Genomic DNA, 24,756 nt, shown 5'->3' with positions numbered 1-24,756 from the left:
TACTTTTTATAAAGTTATTTTGAATAAAATGCTTACTTACACAAATGACACTAAATATTTATGAACTCACCAACATTTATAAAAATGCTGATACTCGCTTTCAAAATAACTTGTATTCTTAGGTCAACGATAGACAGGTACACCCAGGAGCTTTTGTGAAGCCAGCTGAGAACCGAGCTGCATCTATACTAGTTTATGTATTACTTTGATGTCTTTGTAAAATGTAACTTATGTAAAACTATTAATATTAATGCAATGGTTGTTGTACTTTGATTACTATACTGCATATGTTGTGATACTTGACATGGCGTCATCCACCCCAGAACGTTTTCACCGTTCCAATTTTGGGCTGTGACATATGGACTCTTAGATATATATATATATATATATATATATATATATATATATATATATGTGTGTGTGTGTGTGTGTGTGTGTGTGTGTGGTGGGCCAAGTTCATTCAGTTTGGGCTAAGCTTCATGGATAGTCCATGGAGTGTTTAACCCATGGATCATATGAAATGAAAGGTCATGGGCTAACCCTAGTCTCCACACTATATAAAGATGTCCTTGGTTGGTGAAATTGGCCCTAGTGTGGGTATACTAAGAGGGCTAGCCGATTTCACAACAGAGGACCAAGTATCTTTATTCTCAAGGTTATTCCAAGTGTTCATGGTGTTGTGTAAACTATTTGAGGTATCACACTTGGGGCACTAGGCACTCAAGCTTCATTAAGACAAGCTACATCAACAAGGTATGTATTCTAACTTGTTTTATTACCCAAGTATCATAGATTGTATGCTAGATAGGGTAATACCTTGGAATATTCATATTTGCGTGTATAATAGAGAAAACATAGATCTAAGGTAGTTAGGGTTGCATGTATACTTAGGAGTGTTAGAATGCTCAAAACCCAACAAACCCAACATAAGGAATCATGGATCATAAGCCCACTAATATAAGAATGAATGATTTACACAATCAATCCCCATATATTTAATTAGTCTCTTTTGATCACTAAATTAAGTCCAAATTAATTCTTGATCAATACTAATTAAATAACATGATCTCACATTAATATATTAGAACTTATAATATATTAATATGTCACAAATATCTTTTTCTCATAAAAGGTCTATCCAAGTGTTCCGATGCCATGCAACCCAAATGGGTCGTATCGGGTCGACTCAAGTCTTACCAATTATAGTTATAAACTTAGACATTAATCCAACACCTAGTGTCCATGCACAAGTTTTGGCCCCATTAAGGATTTAATGGACTTATGATTGTAGATCTAGCCTTAGAAGGGAGTCCTACTGGATAAAGTTGGAAACCTTATCCATTAAGTCCTTGAAAAGAAGTAGATTTAAAGTTATGATTCAAAAAATGAAAGGATTAAGCACTTAATGAAGACTTTGGCATTCTGCTAGAAACAATAATGTGACCAAAGGCTAGATATGATGTGGTGGTGCTTTGATGCTCGACTCTTTTGTCCTTCGTTGGCTATGATGTGGCCAAGATCTTACCACGTCGTGGGGTTTTTGGAGCCGTCGATTGTTGACCGTTGACGTTTGACCAGTGTGAACTTGGGTTTAACTTATAGATTTTGGGTTTTTGATCAACGTGTGTTCTTTGATTGGGTGGCAGTTGGTTTGCGGGTTTGTCCAGTATGAGGAACTGTGGGTGTTGCAATATTATACGGGTCTACATTTACGATGAGTTTCCTTACTATACTAAGTCATACAATATATATATATCATTGTATATTAGGATATATGAGTAGTGGTATGCTAGTTAGAGTACCAGGGGTTAGTGATTATCTAGTGTAGTGCCCTAGGGGTTGTATATAGTCATGTATAGCCTGAGAACTCTTGATTTAGGCTTTCTCATATGTTCCTTGTTTGGTTTTGGTTTAGAGTGGGATCACCTGTTCGAATGTATATCTCACGTCTGATTACATATAGCCATGCATTCATTAGTGATATGCCATTGGTAACATAAAACACCATATGAGGCTCGATATGTGGTAGTGAGTTGTTAGACAGGTAGACCTGTGTAAATAGTTTCCTATGTTTATGTTCTTCTTTGTTTGCTTGTTCGATTGATATGTCGACATATTGGATGGTGGGTTGAGGCAGTACTGCTTTGTACGGTAGGCCAAGATACCCCGACAGGCAACAGTGTGTTGTAGGCCAGATGTTGACCATCTGTACGCTGTAGGCATGAGAGTGGGACTAGTCGCAGACTGGAGGCCCATGAGAGCGGTCCAGGTGTACTGTAGGACTTGCGAGGCGGTCTAATCAGACTGGAGGCTTGGATGTGTGCATGCATTATATATGTATTGTGGTGTGTAGTATTTTGGGGGAACTCATTAAGCTTTGGCTTACAGTTGTGGAATAAGTTTTTTTTAGATACCATTAGTGATTGTGGGAAGGAGAAGGCGTGACTGTACACACTTATCAACAACATTGGAGATTCCACATTTATTACATTACTTTGATTTTCAAATAATTATGTTTTGGAACAAATGAGTTTTCTTAACTTGGGTTTTATGAAAATGGTATTTTACTTTAATTAAAAATGAAAATTTTATTTGTGAAAATAGGACGTTACATGTGGAAGACACACTTTGTTGGTTATTTGAAGATTATCTAACCAATAGTAGTTAATGAACTATCCAAGTGAGAGACTATTGGAAATATGTGTCCAATGTCATAACTAAATTGTTATAACTTTGGGAATAATATCAATGTCGTTTTTAGGTTGCCTTCAATAGCTAAAATAACTAGAAAGGATTTAAGAAAGTGAGATAAATAGTTTATTAATTTAGCATAGTCTGATAAATTAATTAGAAACTTATTAAAATTAATTTGAATTAATTTGGAATTAATTAGAATTAACCATGAATTGATTAAAGGTGTAGGTAAATGTTAGTTGTTCAAAAGTTTGGGGAGTCTTGGTGGCTTCTAGAATCAATCTAGGTAACAGATGATGAAAGGATTTGAATCTAGATTAAATCTGATTATTTAATCGATTCAAATATGTTTTTATTTTCGAGTTACCTCAACTATAAATAGACCCTTATAACCTTTACAATTTCATTCCTAACCTTTCATAGAGTCAAAATTTTGTTCTCATAGCATTCTCTCCTCTTTCCTAAATATTCGAAGGTTTTAGTCTTTTGGGTGTGAGCCATTATAGGCATTCCTACGTTGGGTGCTAGTTCTTCCAAGAGCAACAACTAAGTTTGAGATCTACAAGTGGTCAAGGAAAAATATTTTTTTCTCCCTAAAATTTGGTATTCTTATCCCTTTTGATTAGTTTAATTTCATAATTTTGAAAGTACGTTGCTATAATAGTAAAACCTTGATCTAGGGTACATGTACAATTAGGATTATATTTGAATGTTTTCGTTGCCTAAATCTAGTGTAAATATGCATATAACACCCATCACTTTATTGGAGATTTAAATATTAGATACAAACTGAACTCAAAGAGATTACTTCATGGATCCAATCACGAGTAATTTTAAGATAATATAATATCTTTAATTCTTAAAGCGGAGAAACATTGAGTTCTTTGCATACAATTGGTTTGTGTATTTGTCTTACTATAACTATATCCTTAACTAGTGGTTATAACGAGTAAGTCTATGCATGATTTGACAAGTAGAAAAAAGCTATGTGGTCGAGGTTTATTTTTTCTTTTTGCCTTAACGAGAAAAGAAATATCAATGAGACCCTTGATGATTTGATGTTAACATTCGTGTGCTAGGCCTAGTTCGAAATGTGTTCGATTAGTAGTCTAATTTAATCATCATAAATCATTAATCGAGAAACATAATGTTGAATTGTTAGGTTGATTCATAATCCATGACTCAGGTCACACACACACACACACACACATATATATATATATATATGTATATATATATATATATATATATATATATATATATATATATATATATATATCTTGTAGTAACAAAGGAATACTCGATCACTTATGTAAATGTTGATTTTTTATTAGATCAAAGTTTAGTAGATGTTGTGGAAGGCACACTTTGTTGGTTATTCGAAGATTATTTGACCAATAGTAGTTGATGACTTGTCCAAGTGGGAGACTGTCCAATGTCATAACTAATTGGTATAACTTTGGGAATAATAACAAAGTCCTTTTAGGGATGCCCTCAAGAGCTAAAATGGCTAAAAAAATGTTTTATGAGAATAAGGAAAACTGTGTATTAAATTATTACAGGTTAATAAATTAATTAGAAACTAGTTAGAATTAATTTGGAATTAGTTGGAGTTAATTAGAATTAATCAGGATTTATTTAAAGATACATAGACTAAATGTTAATTGTTCAATAGTTGAGTAAGAGGAACAGTTTGGAATCCCTAAGGGGTTGGATGATTTTGAAGAGGCTCTAGAAGCATACTGGAAATCGTCCCTGGTAGCTGATAAGGCAATGGTTTGGATTACAATTAAATTTGATCAATTAATTAATTCAAATCAACTTATATGCAACTTACCTCAACCATGGCCTTTAAAAATCCGATCCTAGACATTTTCAAGGCTGAGAATTTGGTCCTTGTAATCCCTCTCATCTCTTCTTGATTTATAGTGTTTAGACTTTTGTGTGTGATTCTTTAGTGACACTCTACTTTGGGTACTACTTACTAGATCTTTCAATAACATCAAAGGGATTCAATATCCATATGTATTCTATAAGCAAATCCGATTTTTATTAAAGGTTAGCAATTCTGTCTATCTTTGTAGTTTGATTTTGTAGTTATGAAAGTAGGTTTCTATAACTAGCAAAACTTAGATCCTAGTGTGTATGTACACTTAGGGTTATTTTAATTGCTTTCGTTGCCTAAAATTCAATGTATAGATGCATAGAAATCCTATTACTTAGATCAAATCTTAATATTTGACTAGTTTAGTTTCAGTTTTGTAATTTCTTACTTTGTTTCAAAGGACACATAATTAACATTACTAACTTACAACTCTAATGTTAATCATTGTTAATACCTTAACAATTTAAGTCTAAGTTTTAGTTAACTAAGTTAATTCACAGTCATTCTAGAATTTTCATAATTGATGAGTTTGACCACTTAACATTTTTCTAAACCTAATATGACCTTCCATTCAACATTTCAAGTCCATGAATCATCAATTTTAAGCCAAAATGTTAAAATTTTAAAAAACTAAGTCTACATTGTAATTAAAAAAAAAAATAGTGAGGTGTCATTCCGTAATTCCTAATCATTTTTACTTTAACTTTCACCTAACAATTTATTAAAATTTTAATTTAATCATTTTAGATTAACTAATATTGAATTTTTTAAACCAATTATTCTATTTATTTTTATTTTAAAAATTAACTTATTTTATAAGGAATTTTATTTAAGGCTTAAAGCTCCTAACCCACATGAAATTAAACATTATGAAGATTGTCACAAATGTTGAACATATACTTATGGAATATTTTATAAGGGTAGTAATGTTATCATGTGTTTCGAAGTGTGATCTAAGCTTAGGCTAGCCAACCTACTATCATTTAATTGGTAGTTATGTTAGTCTCATATTGTAAACCATCTTTGAATATTTGTTGCTTTGAAGAACTAACAAGGTGATCACATCATTTTATATCTTTAGTATGATTCCTTCTAAAGAGTCAAGACTACTTTCTAGTTAAAGCTACAATGAAGCCAAACTAACTATTTGATCACATGACAGTTTCCACTTGAAGTAGAAGCTTACTTGCTAGAAAGGGAGGTCAATCTCATTGTTTGAAATTATTCAAACTTACTTGCTCAATGTGTCATGTCACATTAGAGCGCTTTCAATTGCTCATTTTTTTGAGTTTCTTCCGACATCTCACATGATCTAAAAAGTGTATTACATAAGGATGGATTCATTATCACTAGAGACAAAATTTGTGTATCAATTTGGGAGGGGGAGGTTGTTTTCGATGGGGATATGGTTTGTTTGCTCTTTTAATCTAACAATAACAAAAGTAAAGGGTATTATAATATTTTTATGAAATTAAAATCTTAATTGCTAAAGTCGATCTTCCAAGACCAAATATGAACCAAAACTACAAAACAAGATTATTTTTTGACCTAGACCAAAAGATAACATCTAAATATAAGGACAAAGTTAAAGATCCATATATACCTTCGACCCAAAATCAATCTTTTAACAATTTACATTGATGACTTTTTTAAAATTTTATTTTATCTAAAATTAGCGGTTTAAATTCAGTCAACTATCTATTCATAACTAACAAACAATATGCCAATATGATCAAATAACTTGTTTCATACAAGCAGGCAACTGGGCAAGTAACATTATTCAAATGTCATCGACTGTTTTATATTAGTTTGTCTATTTTGTTTCTTTTTCATTTATTACGTTTACAGATGATTTGTTTTTCACTTTTTTACTTTTATTGTCTTTTTAGTATTTTAGCATATTCATTTTACAAATGGTAAAGGGCAAACAAGTAAATTGTTGAGAATGGTGTGAAAACTGTGGCGAATTTTCGGCCGTAACCGGTGAAGGTGGTCTAGTAATAGCCCAGCCAAGGACAGAAAGCGTGAAACGTCACGCGACACCCCTGGGTCCCACAATGGGTCCCACACCACAACCTTTATTTTACATCCCTCAATTAATAGAACAATATTAATAGTCAATTAATTAAAAACATGTTAACAATTTCGTCCTTTTGTCTAATATTCGGCCAGGTTTGATATCATAGTTAAGGGAATAATGGTCTAGTTAATTTTTCAAGATAATTTTATATTATATTTATACTAGGTTAGATGTCAATGAGTTTAGAATGTATGGAGTTTGGACCTTGTTACTAACCTAAATATGTATGATAAATCTCATAATAAATTCATCATTTAGTAGTGCATATTGATGAAGTGTTTTGTAGGTAGAAGAGTTGAGAAATATATGAATGTGACATAAAGTTATAAATGTATTATAGTTTTTGTTTGAGATAGATGTATTTTAGTGATTTTATATTATTTTTTTAAAACCCTCAACTACCTATGATTATTTTTAGAAAGAAAACCATGTATTTAGTTCCTTTTGTCACTTCAATATGGATAGTAGATACAAGAACAGTTCAACCGTGTATTTTTGAAGAAAAAAAATTTAATTATTAAATTTTGAGAAAATATTCGAATTATTGAAAAACAAAATGTTTGGTAGTATGTTGTTTTAATTTTAATCAAAAAATTCTTTCAAATAGTTGTTGAAAACTTTTGATTTTAGATTTTTATGTAATTTTATATCTTTAAAAGTTAACATGTATTTTTGTCGAATATTTTTACTTAAATAAAAGTTATAGAAGAATTTAGAATAACCTAATAATTAAGTATACTATTAAAATTTTTGATATAGATTTAAGAGTTCTCATTTTCATGCTATTTCCATTAAGTTTTAGTAGCATAAAGTATTATTAACAATTTATAACAATAACAACAATAGTAATATACAAGTCTCACAAAAAAAAAAAAATGTAACTATGAAATAAGATGTAAACACATATGCAAGGTAGAAAATAAAAGACTAATTTCATTGGTAACAAACGAATTAAAATTGAAAAAAAAAATAACCCAAAGTCCAAGATAAAAAAAAATGACTATGAACATATTGCAGTTATTTTGTTATAATAAAAGAAGTATATTGATAAACAATATATTATTTTATTACAAGAACAATTATAATTATTTATTTTATGTTGATCTCAATGTGTGGTCAACTAAAAAAATTTGATGTCAAAGTAGATTTCTTTATATTGACATTGCATGAAAAACATTAATCTTTTGCTTTAATAGTAGACAGAAAAAGTGAACGTGACATTGAAACAGAGACTAGACTGTTAGAAACTTTCCAAGTAGGGGAGGTTTAGTGCAAAACCGTTAACTCAAGGGGTTAAAAATAGAAATATAAAAATAGTACCAACAAGTTTGTGCAACACGTAACCTATACTTTTGAACGGCCGTGATCTTCTGACATCTGTCCTCATCAAATTTCAACGGTCAAGATCACCGGACTTCTCTTCCACGCCACCCACTTTCCCGCCATTTCAACGGCGACGATTTTCTACAAGAAAAAAAAAATTATTTTCGTATTATCAGAAAAGAAAATACCGTATTTATCGCGGTTAAATTTACGAAATTACCCTTCAATACCATATCCCTCTATCCTAGATTTCCAGGACTCTTTAGTCAACTAACAGTCGACAATATTTCCCAATCGTACACGAGTCGGATAACAATAGAAAAAGAATTATAATAATAATAATAATAATAATAATAATAATAATAAATAATAATAATTTGTATAAAACATAAAAATTAGAAGAAAATAAAAATTCTTGTTCGAGATCGAGGAGATCCAAAATTAAAAATCAAGAATTTGTAGAGAGAGAAAGTTAGAGATAGAAAGAGAGAGAGAAGGGGAAGTTGAGGGAAATTACCGAAATGGAAAAGGTGAAGAAAGAATATTTGGGTCAGATTTTTCATTCATCACATTGATGGATCATTCATGAATTTCTTCTGGGTTTGAGATTCTCTTTGATTTTTTCAATTCAATTTCGTCTTTTTCTTCTAAACGATTGATGATCATCAACATCGATGGTTTTGTGAAGTTCTTGGTAAAATCGGTCATTTTCGACGTCTTTTTTAAAATCCATTGACGAAATCGTTTTTTATAATTTCTGGGTTTTGATCAAAAAGCGAGTTTTGGTCATCGGTTTGGGTTTGATTAGTTTATACAGAAAAAAACAGAGCACAGAGAAACACTGTGCGACGAATTTTTATATAAATTATAAAATTGAATCCGTTTTTGCGCATTTAAAACTATATATTGGTATGCCGGATAATCGGCGTGTTCAGAGGAACGGTGGCGTTGCCAACTCTTCGTCAAATTCTTCTGTTCATAACATCGAAGGTACAATTCTACACATACACTTCTGTTTTCGAATTTTAATTAGCATTTACTGTTTGTAATTTACTAATGCTTAATTTCGAAGCAACCCATTAGTTTTGAAGAACGCGATCATGATTTGAATGCTATATTCATCAGTTTCTGTATATATATCTGACGTTACTCTGTTACAATTTGATTCATCTATTCTATTTCCATTTCCCCCTAATTTTTCTCTGTTTTTTTTGCCCTATCTCCCATTTCCGTACGATAATATTACTTTATCCCCCACACCCATCGTTTTGCGATCACGAACTGTTTGAATCCCGGGGTTTAATTGTTACAAAGTGTGTCTGATTCTTTATTAAACTTCTTCAAATCATAGAAGCTGTAAGGCGATTGAGAATTCAAACGGATGGGAAAGAAGATGGAAATGGAACTGCCATGGCGGGTTCGATGCCCTACCCAGATCGTCCCGGTGAACCCGATTGTATATTTTATTTAAGAACCGGCTTGTGTGGCTATGGAAACATTTGTAGGTTTAATCATCCAACCCACATTGGTCAGGTAATCAAACAAAAAAAAAAAAAAAAAACCCTTTTACTTTTCTCAATCGGAATAAACCGATTGTTGTTCTTCATGTCTGAAATCCAATTCTTCATCAGGCCAATCAACTTCAACTTGGAGGCGAGCTTCCAGAAAGAGTTGGAGAACCAGACTGTGTGGTAAGTCTCTTCTTCATGTCGACGATGATCGTTAGGGATAATTAAGTAATTTCACATCTTTTTTTTCTTCATCAGTATTTTCTAAAGACGGGTACTTGCAAATACGGATCAACCTGCAAATACAATCATCCTCGTGATAGGAGAGGTGCTGGACCAGTTATGTTAAACATGGTTGGATTACCTATGAGACAGGTTGCTATCTACTAACCTCGATCTTCAATTTCAATTTCAATTTCAATTTTTCTTCAAAAATCATAATTTAACCTAACTTATAAAACCCTTAATTAGGAAGAAAAAGCTTGCGCACATTACATTCGAACTGGATCTTGTAAATTTGGAGTCGCATGCAAGTTTCATCATCCACAGCCATCAATCGATGGATCCAACATTCAATTGCCATATTCATCCCAACCACCACCTCTTATCAATGGCGTCTCTACATGGCCATTACCTAGGGCAACATACGTTTCCGATCCTCTTTTACAGACTCCTCAAACTTATTTACCAATTGTTCTTCCTCATTCTCAAGGAATTGGTCCCACTCAAGGTTGGAGCACTTATATGGTAAGTTTAATCGATGTAAATTTTGGGTTTTTGTTTGTGGCTTCAATATTCGTATTAAACATTGTGTTTCTTTGGTCAGGGAAATTCGGGCAGCATCTATGGTGGACCGGGCAGCATTGAACAGCAGTATTCCTCTGGTTCTAGTAATCTGCCCGAACGGCCCGGAGAACCCGAATGTCGTTATTTTATGCACACTGGAAACTGCAAATACGGATCCGACTGCAAATATCATCACCCCAAGGAAAAAATTGCTCAATTGGCTGCTAGCTCATTGGGCCCACTTGGGCTTCCATTAAGACCCGTAAGTATAAACGGGTTGACCCATTTTGAATTTCAATTTAATTAATATAAAATATAATTCTGATTCAAAATGCAGGGGCAAGCAGTGTGTTCTTATTATAGTCTTTATGGAATTTGCAAGTTTGGGCCAACTTGTAAATATGATCACCCTTTGATGGGATATTCATACAACTACAGCATGAGTATACCTAATGCTAATGCAGCATCTTTGTTTCCATATGGAGGGGTGAATTCGTCAACGCTTCATTCTTCAGGGTCTTCCCCGTCAAAATCATCGAAAAATGAAGGTGCTAAAACCCCTGGAGGAGCTTCGCCTTCACCTTCACCTTCACGTGCTACATCTCCATCACATTCAGAATGATATTGGTTTTTGTTTAGAATTGGGTTGTGTTTTTGAGAGATGAGGGGAGGGGGGATTTGTTTTTGGTTCTGAATAAAATTATGCAGATGAGGGAAAATGTTATACTTTTACTGCTATTACTTACATTTTATCTGGTATGAATTGTTCTTTTTGTTGTTTTTTATGGATGGTTTTTGTTAATTTTATGAGTGGTGATGCCATTTTTGTTCTAATATTTTATTCGCTACCTTTTTTGTTGTGAATTATTTAATGGGTTGTTTCTATAAACCAATGAAAGTATGTTTATATAAATCAAATCCGATTTATAGATATCAACTCTTTGTAGCTTTTCATTAACACCATACTTCCTTTTGACTGAAAATTGAGATTTTCATGGATGTTACCTACATCAAAGTCAAAAAATGGATTGAATAAAGAGGTTTTTCACAGGTAATAGTTGGTAAAACCTTAATTTCTCAATCAAAAAATGAGTTTTTTTTGCGAGTGTTACATGCAAAACTTCTTTATTTAGTCAATATTTTAACTGAGGTATGAAATTTTCAAGGGTGACACATGCAAAAATCTAATTTTACATCCTCACTAAATATTTTTGGGAGTCCTAATAAATATGGGGGTTGCTTAAGTGAAGACGTGCTAGTAACATGAGGTAGTTCTGAATTTATATGCGTAAAATGTGTTATTTGAAACCCACCCAATAGAAATCGAGCAAAATCTAATGTTTTATTTGAGTTGGTGGTATGTGAATAGTAAGATATAGCTAGGGAAATGGATGGTATTTATGTAACTTTTGGATTTAGGTACAATTAGTAAACGAATATTGAAATAAATAAATATTTTTTAGTTTGCTGCCAATTCATCCGGAAACGCTCTCAAATTTCCTCTGAATTACCATCTGTGAACACCCATTTTTCTTTAAATCTTCAAGAGTTTGCGCCAAGATTCCTTCAAATCTTCATATTCTCATAAAAACATTTAAACCCACTTTCAAATCTTCATATGATTTTTAAATCTTTATAATATTCCCCAAGAACATTAAGATCCAACCGAGAAAACCATAACCTCCAATTGAAAACCCCATTGTCTCACCGAAAACCCATTTTAAATATTCCAAACAATTCCAAATAATTTTGTAAGTATTTCTTACATGATTAAAGTGTTGTTTAACACTTTAATTATTATTTCCAATATTATTTAATTTATTATTTAAATTAATATCTTATTAATTTAAATACGATATTGAATATAATTATTTTTAGGATAACGTTATTTGTACGTACGCTTACCTGACGAATGTCTCTATAACTCACCAATTTAAGCTAACACACATTTAAGGTGAGTTCAAATTATTTCAAATGATTTCAATGATTACAAACGATTTCAAAATTTCTTAAATTGTTTCAATCAGTTGCAACCATTGTTCTTACAGAAACATATATATATATATATATATATATATATATATATATATATATATGGGGAAAGTGAATATACCTAACAACCTTATATAAGCTTAGGTACCTAACCACATCATACTACGTAATTTTTGTATCATATTTGCATTGTTATCACCCAATGTTCTTAAAATTCAACCTCATAACTTGATTGTTTCCAAAATCTTTGGACTTTCACCATTATCTTTCTTCAAATGACGTTTTTTCTATCGGAGACCCCCTGGTGGGCTTCATATACTACCCTTACAAATCAAATGGTGTAGGAGGAATATAATTGTGAATGTCTGAAAATCTTGGAAGTAAATCAAGTTAAAGGTTGAAGTTTAAGAACCTTAGACCATTGCATTGGAAATATAATACAAAATAATATAGTATAATGTGGTTAGGTACCTAAGCTTATATAAGGTTGTTACGTATATTCACTTTTCCATATATATATATATATATATATATATATATATATATATATATATATATATATATATATATATATATATATATATATATATATATATATATATATATATATAAGTACAATTCTTTAATCATTTGTAACATGCTGAGCAAAGGAAAATTTTAAGAATAATCATATTTCAAATGGAACATATTTATAAACTATAATAGATATAGTTTATGGAACACCGATATCATTATTACTAGATACCGAGATACAAAACGATCGAACATATAAACTATAATTGGTATAGTTTATGGAACATAAGTATTAACTTACTAAGTACATGTTTTATTACAGTAACGAATATATAAACTATATTAGGTATAGTTTATGGAACATATAAACAATTATTCATTTCAAAGGATAATCAATTATTTTACATGTAACCGTCAGTATAGCTTTGTGAGACGCCCTTCAAGTACTTACCTAAGTACCAACAAAAGCCCTGAAATTATAACCAGAGTCTCCTGGAGGGAGAGCACGAATTTGTGTATAGATCTATACGGGACTGACAATCCCGCACCTGAGCTGCTTGCAACAGCTAGGCCAGCAGGCATGTGGTGACAGATGTCATATCGATTCTGACGCCTGAAGAACGTCATTTCAGGCCATCCTAGGTCATCAAGTATGGTTATAATAACTCACAATTTGGTATTGAAAAACGCGACTAGTGTATGAATAAGTAAACAACTTCACATAATTTTATTTAAATAATAACGTTATAATACAATATTTTACAAGTACCACTGCTGAATCTAATCGGTTATAATACCATTACAAACACAGAATACTATTCTAGTGCAGAGAAAACATATTTTCATAGTTTTATGTGAATTAAAACTACCCTTTTTACTATCACATAGTACAATAACATTTACACGTTTTGGGTACAACAAATCACAACAGAAAATATAGGATTTTCTGGGAAAACACACTTATATTTTTCAAGGAACAAATTGATGGATTTCAATTTCAAACGTACTTATGAACTCACCAACTTAAATGTTGATACACTTTCAAAACTAGTTGTATTCTCAGGGAACCAATAAGACAGGTACACCCACATGTTTTTGCGAAGACGGAGCTTTATAGAGTCACGTCTTTTATACTTTTACTATACATTTTGATATCATACAAACTATGTATTGACAGATTAAATACTTTACCTTATCAATGTAATGATTATGTTTTCTTGATTTATGTTATACAATTGTTGTGATACTGTACACGACGTCCTCCGCTCCTGAACGTATCTGCCGTTCCGGTTTGGCGGTGTGACAATCTTAAAAAAATTATTTATTTTTTAGCATTCACAATCTGGAGTTATGAATTTAGATATTTTTAGATTTTTTTTCGATAAAGAATAAGCTCTTAAACTTGAAAAAAATATATAAAGTGTTGTTTCAATTCGTTTCTTAATTTGGGGCTCTGACCCAAGGTTCAATTATCATAAGGCTTCGGGCTTTGTGGGTTTTTGTTGTGGTTCGGTTTTTTGGTTTCCTTTGTGGTATCTTTTTTTTTTTTTTAATTATTTTTTTAATGATTTTGGTTATTAACCGCAATATAGAAATGGTGTGGTTTTATTTGGATGGTACGGTTATTTTTATGTCCAACCACAACTTTCAACTTTTGACTGTTCATTATTTCCTTTATTAAGTTTAACTCTCTTATATGACAACTAGCACTAGATATAACATACAACCGCAGGTCATAAACATCAATTCATATTATATCAATATATTCCCTTTAATTTTTTTGAAGTTGCAACTTGCCAACTTGAACTTGCATCCAAAAGATAATAAAATACATATAAACACACGATCCAACATAATTGTAACATTCTATTTAAAATTAAATTAAATAAATAATAAACTCTAAAGCCCTGACATGTAATTATTATTATTATTTTATATTATTGTAACCAAAATTAATAATATTTAGCGTGGTGTTGGTTTCGGGGAGCCAAATGACAAAATTGAATCTTCCGGGGTTAAAGTGTGTTTCCAAGATTTATTTTGTAAAGATTTCCAAAAGTCGCGGGGGGGGGGGGGGGGGGGGGGCATAAATATAGGACTTAAATTGAAGGGATGTTGGAATGTAGAGAGCCGAAGGGTAATTATGTACCTAAGTCGAAAAGAATTTGTCATGGATGGGCTGTATGGTAACTTATGGAGATGAATCGAAAAGAACTGAGATGGAGGGGTAGGTTGTGTAAATATGAGTCAAATCTTAAGATTAGACGGGCATAACCTGTCACCCTTTGAAACAACGTAAAATTTTAAACCAAATTTTTTCGATTCAAAAACACATTTATCTCAATAAATAAGTCACAAAATGTCATAATGTCAAATCATCAAATCTCATATCTAAAAACTATATATATTAATGTAACATCCCGAAATATCAAGAGTAGAGTTGAAGGGCTAAAAGAGTAAATTGGGAAAGAGCGACTCGGCGAGTAGAGTCGCGACTTGGTCGCGTGTTAGGTGGCCGACTCGGCGAGTCAGTGTATTGGACTCGGCGAGTAGGCGCTGAGTGGACAAAACCCTAATTCTCGGGGTTGAGCCTTATATAATGATCATTATGTCTTCCTCCCAGCCTCTTTATCACCCCTTGAGCCCCAGAAAACCCTAAATCGCGGAGAAGCACCATTTTTGAGTGGATTGGAGCTTGGAGAAGTAATGGTTGAAGGAATTTTGGGAAGATTGAAGGCTTGGAGCAAGGGGCTTTGCTTGGATTCGAATTGCATTGCAGTTGGGGCATCACTTAGAGGTAGTATCTCGTTTTTGACCTGTTGATTATGTTGTTTCTTCATTTTGGGGTTTGTGAGAAATTGTCTATGGATGAAATGGGAAGTCTAGAGGTTAGATCTGAGGTTGCTACCTCAGATCTGGAAGGGAGAAGAATCAGAGAGCATGAAAGTCCCTGTGTTGGAGTGTTTAGTGAAGCTTGCATGTCCCAAACCCTAGCCCCAATGTGCAAACGGCTTAGATCTCTTTGGATTCACATAAAGTTTGCCACTTTACGTGATGGATGAGTGGTAGGAGGCTAGATCTATGTCTTGGAGCAGTTGCATGGCCTGGAATGCTTCGGAATGTATTCAGACCGGCGGTACTCGGCGAGTCACATGGGTGGACTCGACGAGTTGGATGAAGATGGCCTGGAACTCGGCGAGTTGTATGAACAACTCAGCGAGTAGGTTGAAGATAGCCGTAGACTCGGCGAGTCTGTTCTTGGACTCGACGAGTCTTGACGAAGAGTCCCAAATATTTCCTGGTTGAGTCGAGAATCGATGAGTCAAGGGATGACTCGGTGAGTTGGGTGTGAGCGGACTCAGAGTTGTGGGACTCGGCGAGTCTCGTGGTGACTCGACGAGTTGAGTCGCGATATGGGGAAGTTCTGATTATGGGAACTCGACGAGTCACAGGGTTGACTCGGCGAGTAGAGTCAGTCAAGGGTTGACCTAGACTGGGGACTTTGATTTCGACCAAGGGTTGGCCGTTGAGTTTTAGGGTTTGGACAGCGATGTGGCCTTTGGGCCAAGAGAGAGGTAAAATAGTCTTTTACCCATAAGAGGGTGTTATGAGAGGATTTATTCTAGCCTCGAGAGTTATATTCATGAGAGTATTTGCCTTACGTGTTAGGCGGTGGCGAGTTCGAGATTCAAGTGTGGGGATATCTGCTTTCTGCTTGCCAGGTGAGTCTTCTCACTATACTTTACCTTGAGTAGGTAACCAGAGTTATGTGATTAGAGTATTTGTATGCTATATGTACGTGATGTGTTGTACTGCATTATTTCTATGTGATTTATGTTGTGCATGTTTATAGAGTTGGAACCGGAAGGTTCCCAGAGTTAGAACCTGAGGGTTCACAGAGTTTGGGTGTACGGACCCACAGAGTTATAGCCTCGAGTGGCTAATATGTGTTATGTGTGGTATTTTGGGGAACTCACTAAGCTTCGTGCTTACAGTGTTTTGTTTGATGTTTTACAGGTTTCTTTCAGTATCACGGGATAGCACCGGCTTGATTGTACACACCAGAGAAAGAGTCATATTTTGGAGGATCTTGATTTTCTATGCAAGTGAAAATGGAGTTATGTTTTGTAAATCGACTATGAATAAGATTTTAAACAAGTGTTTCTAAGAGTAAAATGATTATTTTAAATGAAAAATTTGTCTTGAAATTTACGGTGTTACAAGTTGGTATCAGAGCCTTGGTTTGAGGGATTCGGATGCGCCTTCGGGTAAATCTGGACTCAAACTGAGGAAGTACGAAAAGTTTTTAAAGAAATAATTTTCTAAAAGTGAATAAGAGTTCAAAGAGAAAGCAAGAAGGAGCAGTGTGTACAATCAGCCAGAGCCCGAACGGTGATTTCCCAAAATACCCTTATTTTTGTGTTATGAGATATGTATGATGCACTTTATGAGATATTATTGCATGCTAGAGACAGGCTAGGTATTTCATATGTTAGGACTAGAGTGGCCTGATTTGTGATGCCTTAGCCTAGGACTCATTGTTATATGTGTTATGTTTTAAGTATGTGATGAGTGAGAGTATCCAGTTAGAACCCATGAGGGGTAGAGTTACAGAGTTCGGTGGTACTTTCGAGGATGAGCTGAGAAGGTGGAGTTATCATAGAGAGGGAGTCCTATGTATCCTTCGATGCTCGAATGCTGCTTGCTTTGTGCTTTGTGGAACTCTCGATGATGGGAGTCAGCTACCAAGTGAATATGATGATATTCAGGAGGTAGAAGGCTGGCATCATTAGGAGCTCTTCAGCAGCTGATAGCAAAGAAGTGGGAGGACGACAGAAGAGCCTAGGGAATAACCCTATCCAGATGAGTGCGCTTGCAGAATAGAGAATTTCGCTGGGGAGCGAGCACGCGTAATGGGATTGGTGAAAGAGCAGGTCGAGCAGCTATTTAGAAGCTCTGGGATGGTCCGTGTGGAAAGTACGGGTATGGGTAGCCGCCTATGATAGTCTGTGGAGCACGAGCTAGTGGAGTCAGAGGGTGTTGTGATACTGCGGGGAGCCGTAGTACTCACTAGTCAGAGGGTGTTGTGATACTGCGGAGAGCCGTAGTACTCACTAGTTAGAGGGTGTTGTGATACTACGGAGAGCCGTAGTACTCACTAATCAGAGGGTGTTGTGATACCGCGGGGAGCCGTAGTACTCACTAGTCAGAGGGTGTTGTGATACCGCGGGGAGTCGTAGTGCTCACTAGATGGCAAGAGAGTGTGATGATGGAATGTTCTCCGATCAGTGTATGATGTGGAAGAGTTTTGGGCTTGAGTAGCCCTAGTATTGAGTTTTTGGAGCCTGGATGTTGGACCGGGGGCAGAACTGGGGTCCCCGTCTCTGTCGGGGAATGTGGTGAGATGGCAAGGGATATGCGCAGCAGAAACCAGAGATCAGAGTGGAGACGATCCTCGGTTGGATTGTACTTTCTTGCATAAGGAAAAGAGAATTTCGTGACTTGCGTGTCACGGGGCCGGGATAGTGGTCACGGGGAGGAAGTTAGTGGGATATTTGGATCATGATTTGGGTGACCTCTGGAGGCTCAGCTGTGGAGTCAAAAGCTGACCTGGTGCTCAGTCTCGAAGAGGGATATGTGATGAGCTAGAGCTTATCCTGATGATGTCGGAGGATACCTCAGAGGGAGTGAACGATTCAGACGCTCAAAGACATGCTTCGGGCCTATGTATTAGATTTTGGAGGGTGTTGCGGCACGTATTTATCCTTGGTTGAGTTATCCTATTTCAACATCCATCATTAGTGCATTGGTATGCCACCCTTTGTGCTGTTGTATGGGAGGAAGTGTTGGATCCTCATTTACAGGGGAAAGTGTTGATTCACGGAAGTGAAAGTTGTAGTGAGAATGGATGACTTGGAGTATGGTGGTTGAACACTGTGTCTGTGATAGTGGTATGGAATGACATCATGATGGGATGTCTGCTGAGGACACGGAAGGATTCCGCGGGTGTAGAGCCAAGAGTCTCAGGATGGATGTAGGGATGGAGTCTGGGACTCCCAACTTGATTCTGATCGAGGGCTGTGTGCGTAGTGGTGGTTTCTCCTGGGGATGTTAGAGACGTCATCATTGTGACGGGTTTTCCTAACCCGAGAGTGCGAAGGTTGGTGCGGCATGGGTGTGTGATTGCAAGAAGAGGACTCATGGGAGTTGCTCTGGGATTTAAGAGTGGGTCTTTCCGTCGTCACGGATTGGATAGAGAGGGATTCGAATCGGGGATCCGATGGTTCATGTCTTCTAACCCTTATGGGTCGAGTGATTGTTGAGATTTGGGGCAGTGATACTTCATGGGTAATTCTCAGATCGATGTGTGTGGTCATCAGAGGGTGCATCCGGTGCCCGGTTCGAGATAATGGTCTGGACACCGTAAGGAAAGGGAAAGTGTGTTCGAGTTTCGATGGGTATGCCTTGTGAGATCTGGTCCGATTAAGGCCAGGTGGCACGTTGTGGGAGTAATTCTGGAGTTGAGTTACTGTAGGCTTCGAGGGTGAAGCCTAATTTAAGTGGGGGAGAATTGTAACATCCCGAAATATCAAGAGTAGAGTTGAAGGGCTAAAAGAGTAAATTGGGAAAGAGCGACTCGGCGAGTCCATGTGTGGACTCGGCGAATAGAGTCGCGACTTGGTCGCGTGTTAAGTGGCCGACTCGGCGAGTAGGCACTGAGTGGACAAAACCCTAATTCTCGGGGTTGAGCCTTATATAATGATCATTATGTCTTCCTCCCAGCCTCTTTATCACCCCTTGAGCCCCAGAAAACCCTAAATCGCGGAGAAGCACCATTTTTGAGTGGATTGGAGCTTGGAGAAGTAATGGTTGAAGGAATTTTGGGAAGATTGAAGGCTTGGAGCAAGGGGCTTTGCTTGGATTCGAATTGCATTGCAGTTGGGGCATCACTTAGAGGTAGTATCTCGTTTTTGACCTGTTGATTATGTTGTTTCTTCATTTTGGGGTTTGTGAGAAATTGTCTATGGATGAAATGGGAAGTCTAGAGGTTAGATCTGAGGTTGCTACCTCAGATCTGGAAGGGAGAAGAATCAGAGAGCATGAAAGTCCCTGTGTTGGAGTGTTTAGTGAAGCTTGCATGTCCCAAACCCTAGCCCTAATGTGCAAACGGCTTAGATCTCTTTGGATTCACGTAAAGTTTGCCACTTTACGTGATGGATGAGTGGTAGGAGGCTAGATCTATGTCTTGGAGCAGTTGCATGGCCTGGAATGCTTCAGAATGTATTCAGACCGACGGTACTCGGCGAGTCACATGGGTGGACTCGACGAGTTGGATGAAGATGGCCTGGAACTCGGCGAGTTGTATGAACAACTCAGCGAGTAGGTTGAAGATAGCCGTAGACTCGGCGAGTCTGTTCTTGGACTCGACGAGTCTTGACGAAGAGTCCCAAATATTTCCTGGTTGAGTCGAGAATTGATGAGTCAAGGGATGACTCGGTGAGTTGGGTGTGAGCGGACTCAGAGTTGTGGGACTCGGCGAGTCTCGTGGTGACTCGACGAGTTGAGTCGCGATATGGGGAAGTTCTGATTATGGGAACTCGACGAGTCACAGGGTTGACTCGGCGAGTAGAGTCAGTCAAGGGTTGACCTAGACTGGGGACTTTGATTTCGACCAAGGGTTGGCCGTTGAGTTTTAGGGTTTAGACAGCGATGTGGCCTTTGGGCCAAGAGAGAGGTAAAATAGTCTTTTACCCATAAGAGGGTGTTATGAGAGGATTTATTCTAGCCTCGAGAGTTATATTCATGAGAGTATTTGCCTTACGTGTTAGGCGGTGGCGAGTTCGAGATTCAAGTGTGGGGATATCTGCTTTCTGCTTGCCAGGTGAGTCTTCTCACTATACTTTACCTTGAGTAGGTAACCAGAGTTATGTGATTAGAGTATTTGTATGCTATATGTACGTGATGTGTTGTACTGCATTATTTCTATGTGATTTATGTTGTGCATGTTTATAGAGTTGGAACCGGAAGGTTCCCAGAGTTAGAACCTGAGGGTTCACAGAGTTTGGGTGTACGGACCCACAGAGTTATAGCCTCGAGTGGCTAATATGTGTTATGTGTGGTATTTTGGGGAACTCACTAAGCTTCGTGCTTACAGTGTTTTGTTTGATGTTTTACAGGTTTCTTTCAGTATCACGGGACGGCACCGGCTTGATTGTACACACCAGAGAAAGAGTCATATTTTGGAGGATCTTGGTTTTCTATGCAAGTGAAAATGGAGTTATGTTTTGTAAATCGACTATGAATAAGATTTTAAACAAGTGTTTCTAAGAGTAAAATGATTATTTTAAATGAAAAATTTGTCTTGAAATATACGGTGTTACAATTAAATCCAGGATCCTCCAAAAACAAATCTTCTATGCGAGTGTGTGTACAATCAAGCCGGTGCCTTCCCGCGATCCTTAGAAGTACCTAAAACACATAACACATAACACGGTAAGCACGAAGCTTAGTGAGTTCCCCAAAATACCATACACATCACATTAGCCACTCGAGGCTAACTCAATACGACCCTCTGGTCAATGTGTTCCAGTGGAGACCCTCCGGTCCCACAACTCGGGTGGACCCTTCGGCCCTAACTCAATAAGTTCATAACAATAAACATAAGCCACAAAGACAAAATGCAAAGTATCACAATACACAAATAAGCACATAAGACATCTCAGTCACACAAAGATACCACTCATGGTAAGTATAGTGAGGATACTTACCTCGTAAGCTAGCAAGTAAAAGTATCGTACTCGGAAATCTCGAACTAGCCTCTGCCTAACACATAGGATAATTATCTCTAATTAATACTCTACTCATACTCAAATACACCAAAGGTTGTTTTCTCTTTCTCTCTAAATCTTGGAATGGGTAAAAGACCATTTTACCCCTCCATGGTCTCCATTACTCATGCTGACTAAACCCTAAAGTCATCAGAAGTTAAACTCAAGTCAACAGTCCAGGTTTGACTTGAATTGTAACGCCTGTGTTTCTAGGCTTGCCATTTTTAGCAATGTGATAGTCTAGGTTAACATTTTTAACCCGTTTTGAAATAATAGAAGTGTATTATTTGAGTATTATGTGTTTTGTGCTTAATTGCTTAATTATGTGGTTTGATTAATTAAGAATAAAAATAAGCGTCAAAATTTAAGTGTAAAATAAACTCGATATCTTTAGATAATGTTGTAGTAGTTGAAACAAGGTTTCCGAAGATATAAAGAATGTCGAAATCCGAGTTATAACGAGGAAGTTATGACCTGTCAAAGTCTCGCGACAGAACCGGCAACGCTGATTAACGTAAAAAGTGAAATTTATGTTAGAACGATATGTAGCCTTAGTGATCTAAATGAGAATCGAAGATCTCGTTGTTAGTATCAAAGCGATAAAAAGTTAGACGAGAACGGACGTCAAACGAAGAATTTATGAATTTATAACGAAATTTTCTGTCCCGGCCTATTAAAAATAAATAATAAAAAATAAATTCAAAATTAGCCGACAGAGTCTAAACGAAAGTTGTAGAGCGTAGTCTCACCTTCGCATGGATATAAAGAACGTCGAAAACGGAGTTCGTATGAAGGAGATATGAATTTTTGAAGTTTATTAAATAATTAACAATTAAATTTAATTATAAAATCTGGCCTTATCCGAAAATGAGTCACCGGACTCATCCGGAGTACGCCCAGCGTACTCGAGTACACCCCGCGTACAGCAAGAAGTGTCGACACTTCGGATGACGCATGCAATGACGATTTCGGAGTCTTGTACGCCCCGCGTACGAGGATGTTCCAGCCTCCTATAAATAGGATGCGAGGGGTCCGGGCATAATTGCTCATTTCTACTCCGTTTCGTGCTGAAGCTCTGCGTTTTTACCCCCGAAGCCACCCCGAAGCCCCGGTATCATTCCCGAGTCCGAAAGCAAGTCCTGAGATCCCGAAGATCCCGAGAAGTACGGTTTCCGAGCCGAAGCTCTGCCCGCGAGAAGTTTGATTTTTGTGAAGATCTTCCAGATCTACCAAAGAATACTACTTCTACAAGCCGTAGTGCTGTCCGATCATCTTTTGATCAAGTGAGTGTATACTACCTTTCATAAACGCAATAATAATACAAGTATGGTTTGAGTGTATTAAGTATATTGTTGTTTATACGTGTGAGTGTATACTACCTTTCATAAACGCAATAAAAATACAAGTATGGTTTGAGTGTATTAAGTATATTGTTGTTTATACGTGTGACTGTGTAGTTACTTTCTTCTAACACATAATTATGAAGTATTTTATATGAAATACGTGTTATGTGTGTAACTTTGTTGTTATGTGCGTGAATGTATATTCACTCTTTTCAATCTCATAGATCTGAATTGTTTTCTATGAAATACGTGTTATATGGGTATGCCTCATCTGTTATGTGAAATATGTATTGGATGAAAATGCTATACAGGTTTTAAACTATGTATAAAAATATATATTTTTATCTACTAATATGTTGGGTAGAACATGGGTAGATAGTTGGTGTGTAATAAACAGATGAGAGGCCTCGATGTTGTTGTTGTTGTTGTTGACCTAGTTATTCAACAGAGTATGGATAACGACCACAGACTCCTTCTAGATAGTCTCGTGGAACGCTAGCAGGTTCATAACCTGTAGGTGTTGTGAATGATGTGTTCACCGGTGTACTCTATCCCCCTCATGGTTGCCTTTAGGATATCTATTGTTGAGGAAACCCATTAGCAGTAATGTCCGTCCCGATGAAAATCCTAGATTAGGCCCCTTGAGATAGATGTTGTTTTAGGGACGTAAAGTGAGGATAACGGGAATGGGTAATCGGGATAGTGATTGGTTGGTGAAATTAAATATAATTTATTTCTTGTGGGTTGAAAACCCTATATGCTCACCAGACTCCCAAGCCTAACCCACTCAGTTTTATTTGTATTACAGGAAGTGGCGCAAGGGCGTAAGATGGACGAACCATCAAGTTGTTTTGTTTACAAGTCTGTATATGTATATATTTGTTGAATGACTTGTAATGTTATTGTTTATGCTTAATGGTCTGTATCGGAACATGACACCCCGAGTTTTGATTATATAATGAAAATCCATTTCTTTTATGAAATGCCTTGGTAAACGTTGTTTTATCATGTTTTGTTTTTGGGAACAAATTCCGCAACTCTTTCAAATCAAAAGGATTTACTCTAAATTATTTTAAAAGCATAAATGGAAATCGATCTTTTCTGGCCGTGATTTTGCGGATGTCACATGAATCGCCGAGTGCACTCATGTAACTCGCCGAGTCCACTTGTTCCTCAGAAGTCTTGTGAAGGCCCAACTCGTCGAGTTAACCCCTAACTCGTCGAGCTACAACATGGCCAGCTCATCGGGACAAACCCTAACTGACTCGTCGAGTTAGCTCATTGACTTGGCGAGTCGATCTAGACCCATGTCCCAAACAGACGATTTCAAGGCAGAAAACCCTTTCACACTCTAGATCTAAGCTCTCAAGTCTCGCTTAACATGTAAAGCCACAAGCTTTACGTTCATGCATGGCACTTAGGGCTTGAAATGCCAAAAACATGCTCTATTAAGGGTTTTTCACTCAAGGCTCTATTATGGCTGAATGAAGCAGGGACCTATGGACTCTAGGGACCTCAAAAGGCCCAGATATGATGTCCAAATCTCTATATGTGCATAAAACACTCAAAGTCCCAATATTAGCTAGAAAAGAAGCCCTAAACTCCAATAATATGAGATCTACACAAACTAATGAGAAATGTATAAACTTTATACCTTTTACAGAAGCTCTTGGATGAATAACAACATATCTAACAACCTCCTCTCATTTCCTTGTAAAGACCCAAAATTTAAGACCAAAAATTTCTTTTAATAAAACATTACTTTAAGCAAAGTCATCATTCCAAAACATAATCAGAGTATTAA

General features: G+C 36.1%; 1 protein-coding gene across 1 annotated transcript; it reads left to right on the top strand.

Annotated features, from left to right (window-relative positions):
- Positions 1-8,389: 8,389 nt before the first annotated feature.
- Positions 8,390-11,061, top strand: LOC145016059 (zinc finger CCCH domain-containing protein 3-like). The gene is made up of 7 exons (XM_078974490.1): positions 8,390-8,972; positions 9,334-9,515; positions 9,614-9,673; positions 9,749-9,865; positions 9,962-10,237; positions 10,317-10,538; positions 10,614-11,061. Exons 1-7 carry the CDS (start codon positions 8,894-8,896, stop codon positions 10,896-10,898), a joined length of 1,221 nt encoding a protein of 406 aa, XP_078830616.1. The 5' UTR covers positions 8,390-8,893; the 3' UTR covers positions 10,899-11,061.
- Positions 11,062-24,756: the final 13,695 nt, after the last annotated feature.

This window comes from Lactuca saligna, chromosome 9 (assembly GCF_052625555.1).
Source record: "Lactuca saligna cultivar CGN05327 chromosome 9, ASM5262555v1, whole genome shotgun sequence".
Classification (NCBI taxonomy): Eukaryota; Viridiplantae; Streptophyta; class Magnoliopsida; order Asterales; family Asteraceae; genus Lactuca; species Lactuca saligna.
This window is presented reverse-complemented; position numbering and strand designations above follow the sequence as displayed.

What these genes read in the sequence shown, in the direction of transcription:
- LOC145016059 (XM_078974490.1), top strand. Translation starts at nt 8,894, where the DNA reads ATGCCGGATAATCGGCGTGTTCAGAGGAACGGTGGCGTTGCCAACTCT. An exon ending in TTGGAGAACCAGACTGTGTG is followed by an intron (nt 9,674 to 9,748) that starts GTAAGTCTCTTC and finishes TTTCTTCATCAG; the next exon opens with TATTTTCTAAAGACGGGTAC. An exon ending in TTGGGCTTCCATTAAGACCC is followed by an intron (nt 10,539 to 10,613) that starts GTAAGTATAAAC and finishes TTCAAAATGCAG; the next exon opens with GGGCAAGCAGTGTGTTCTTA.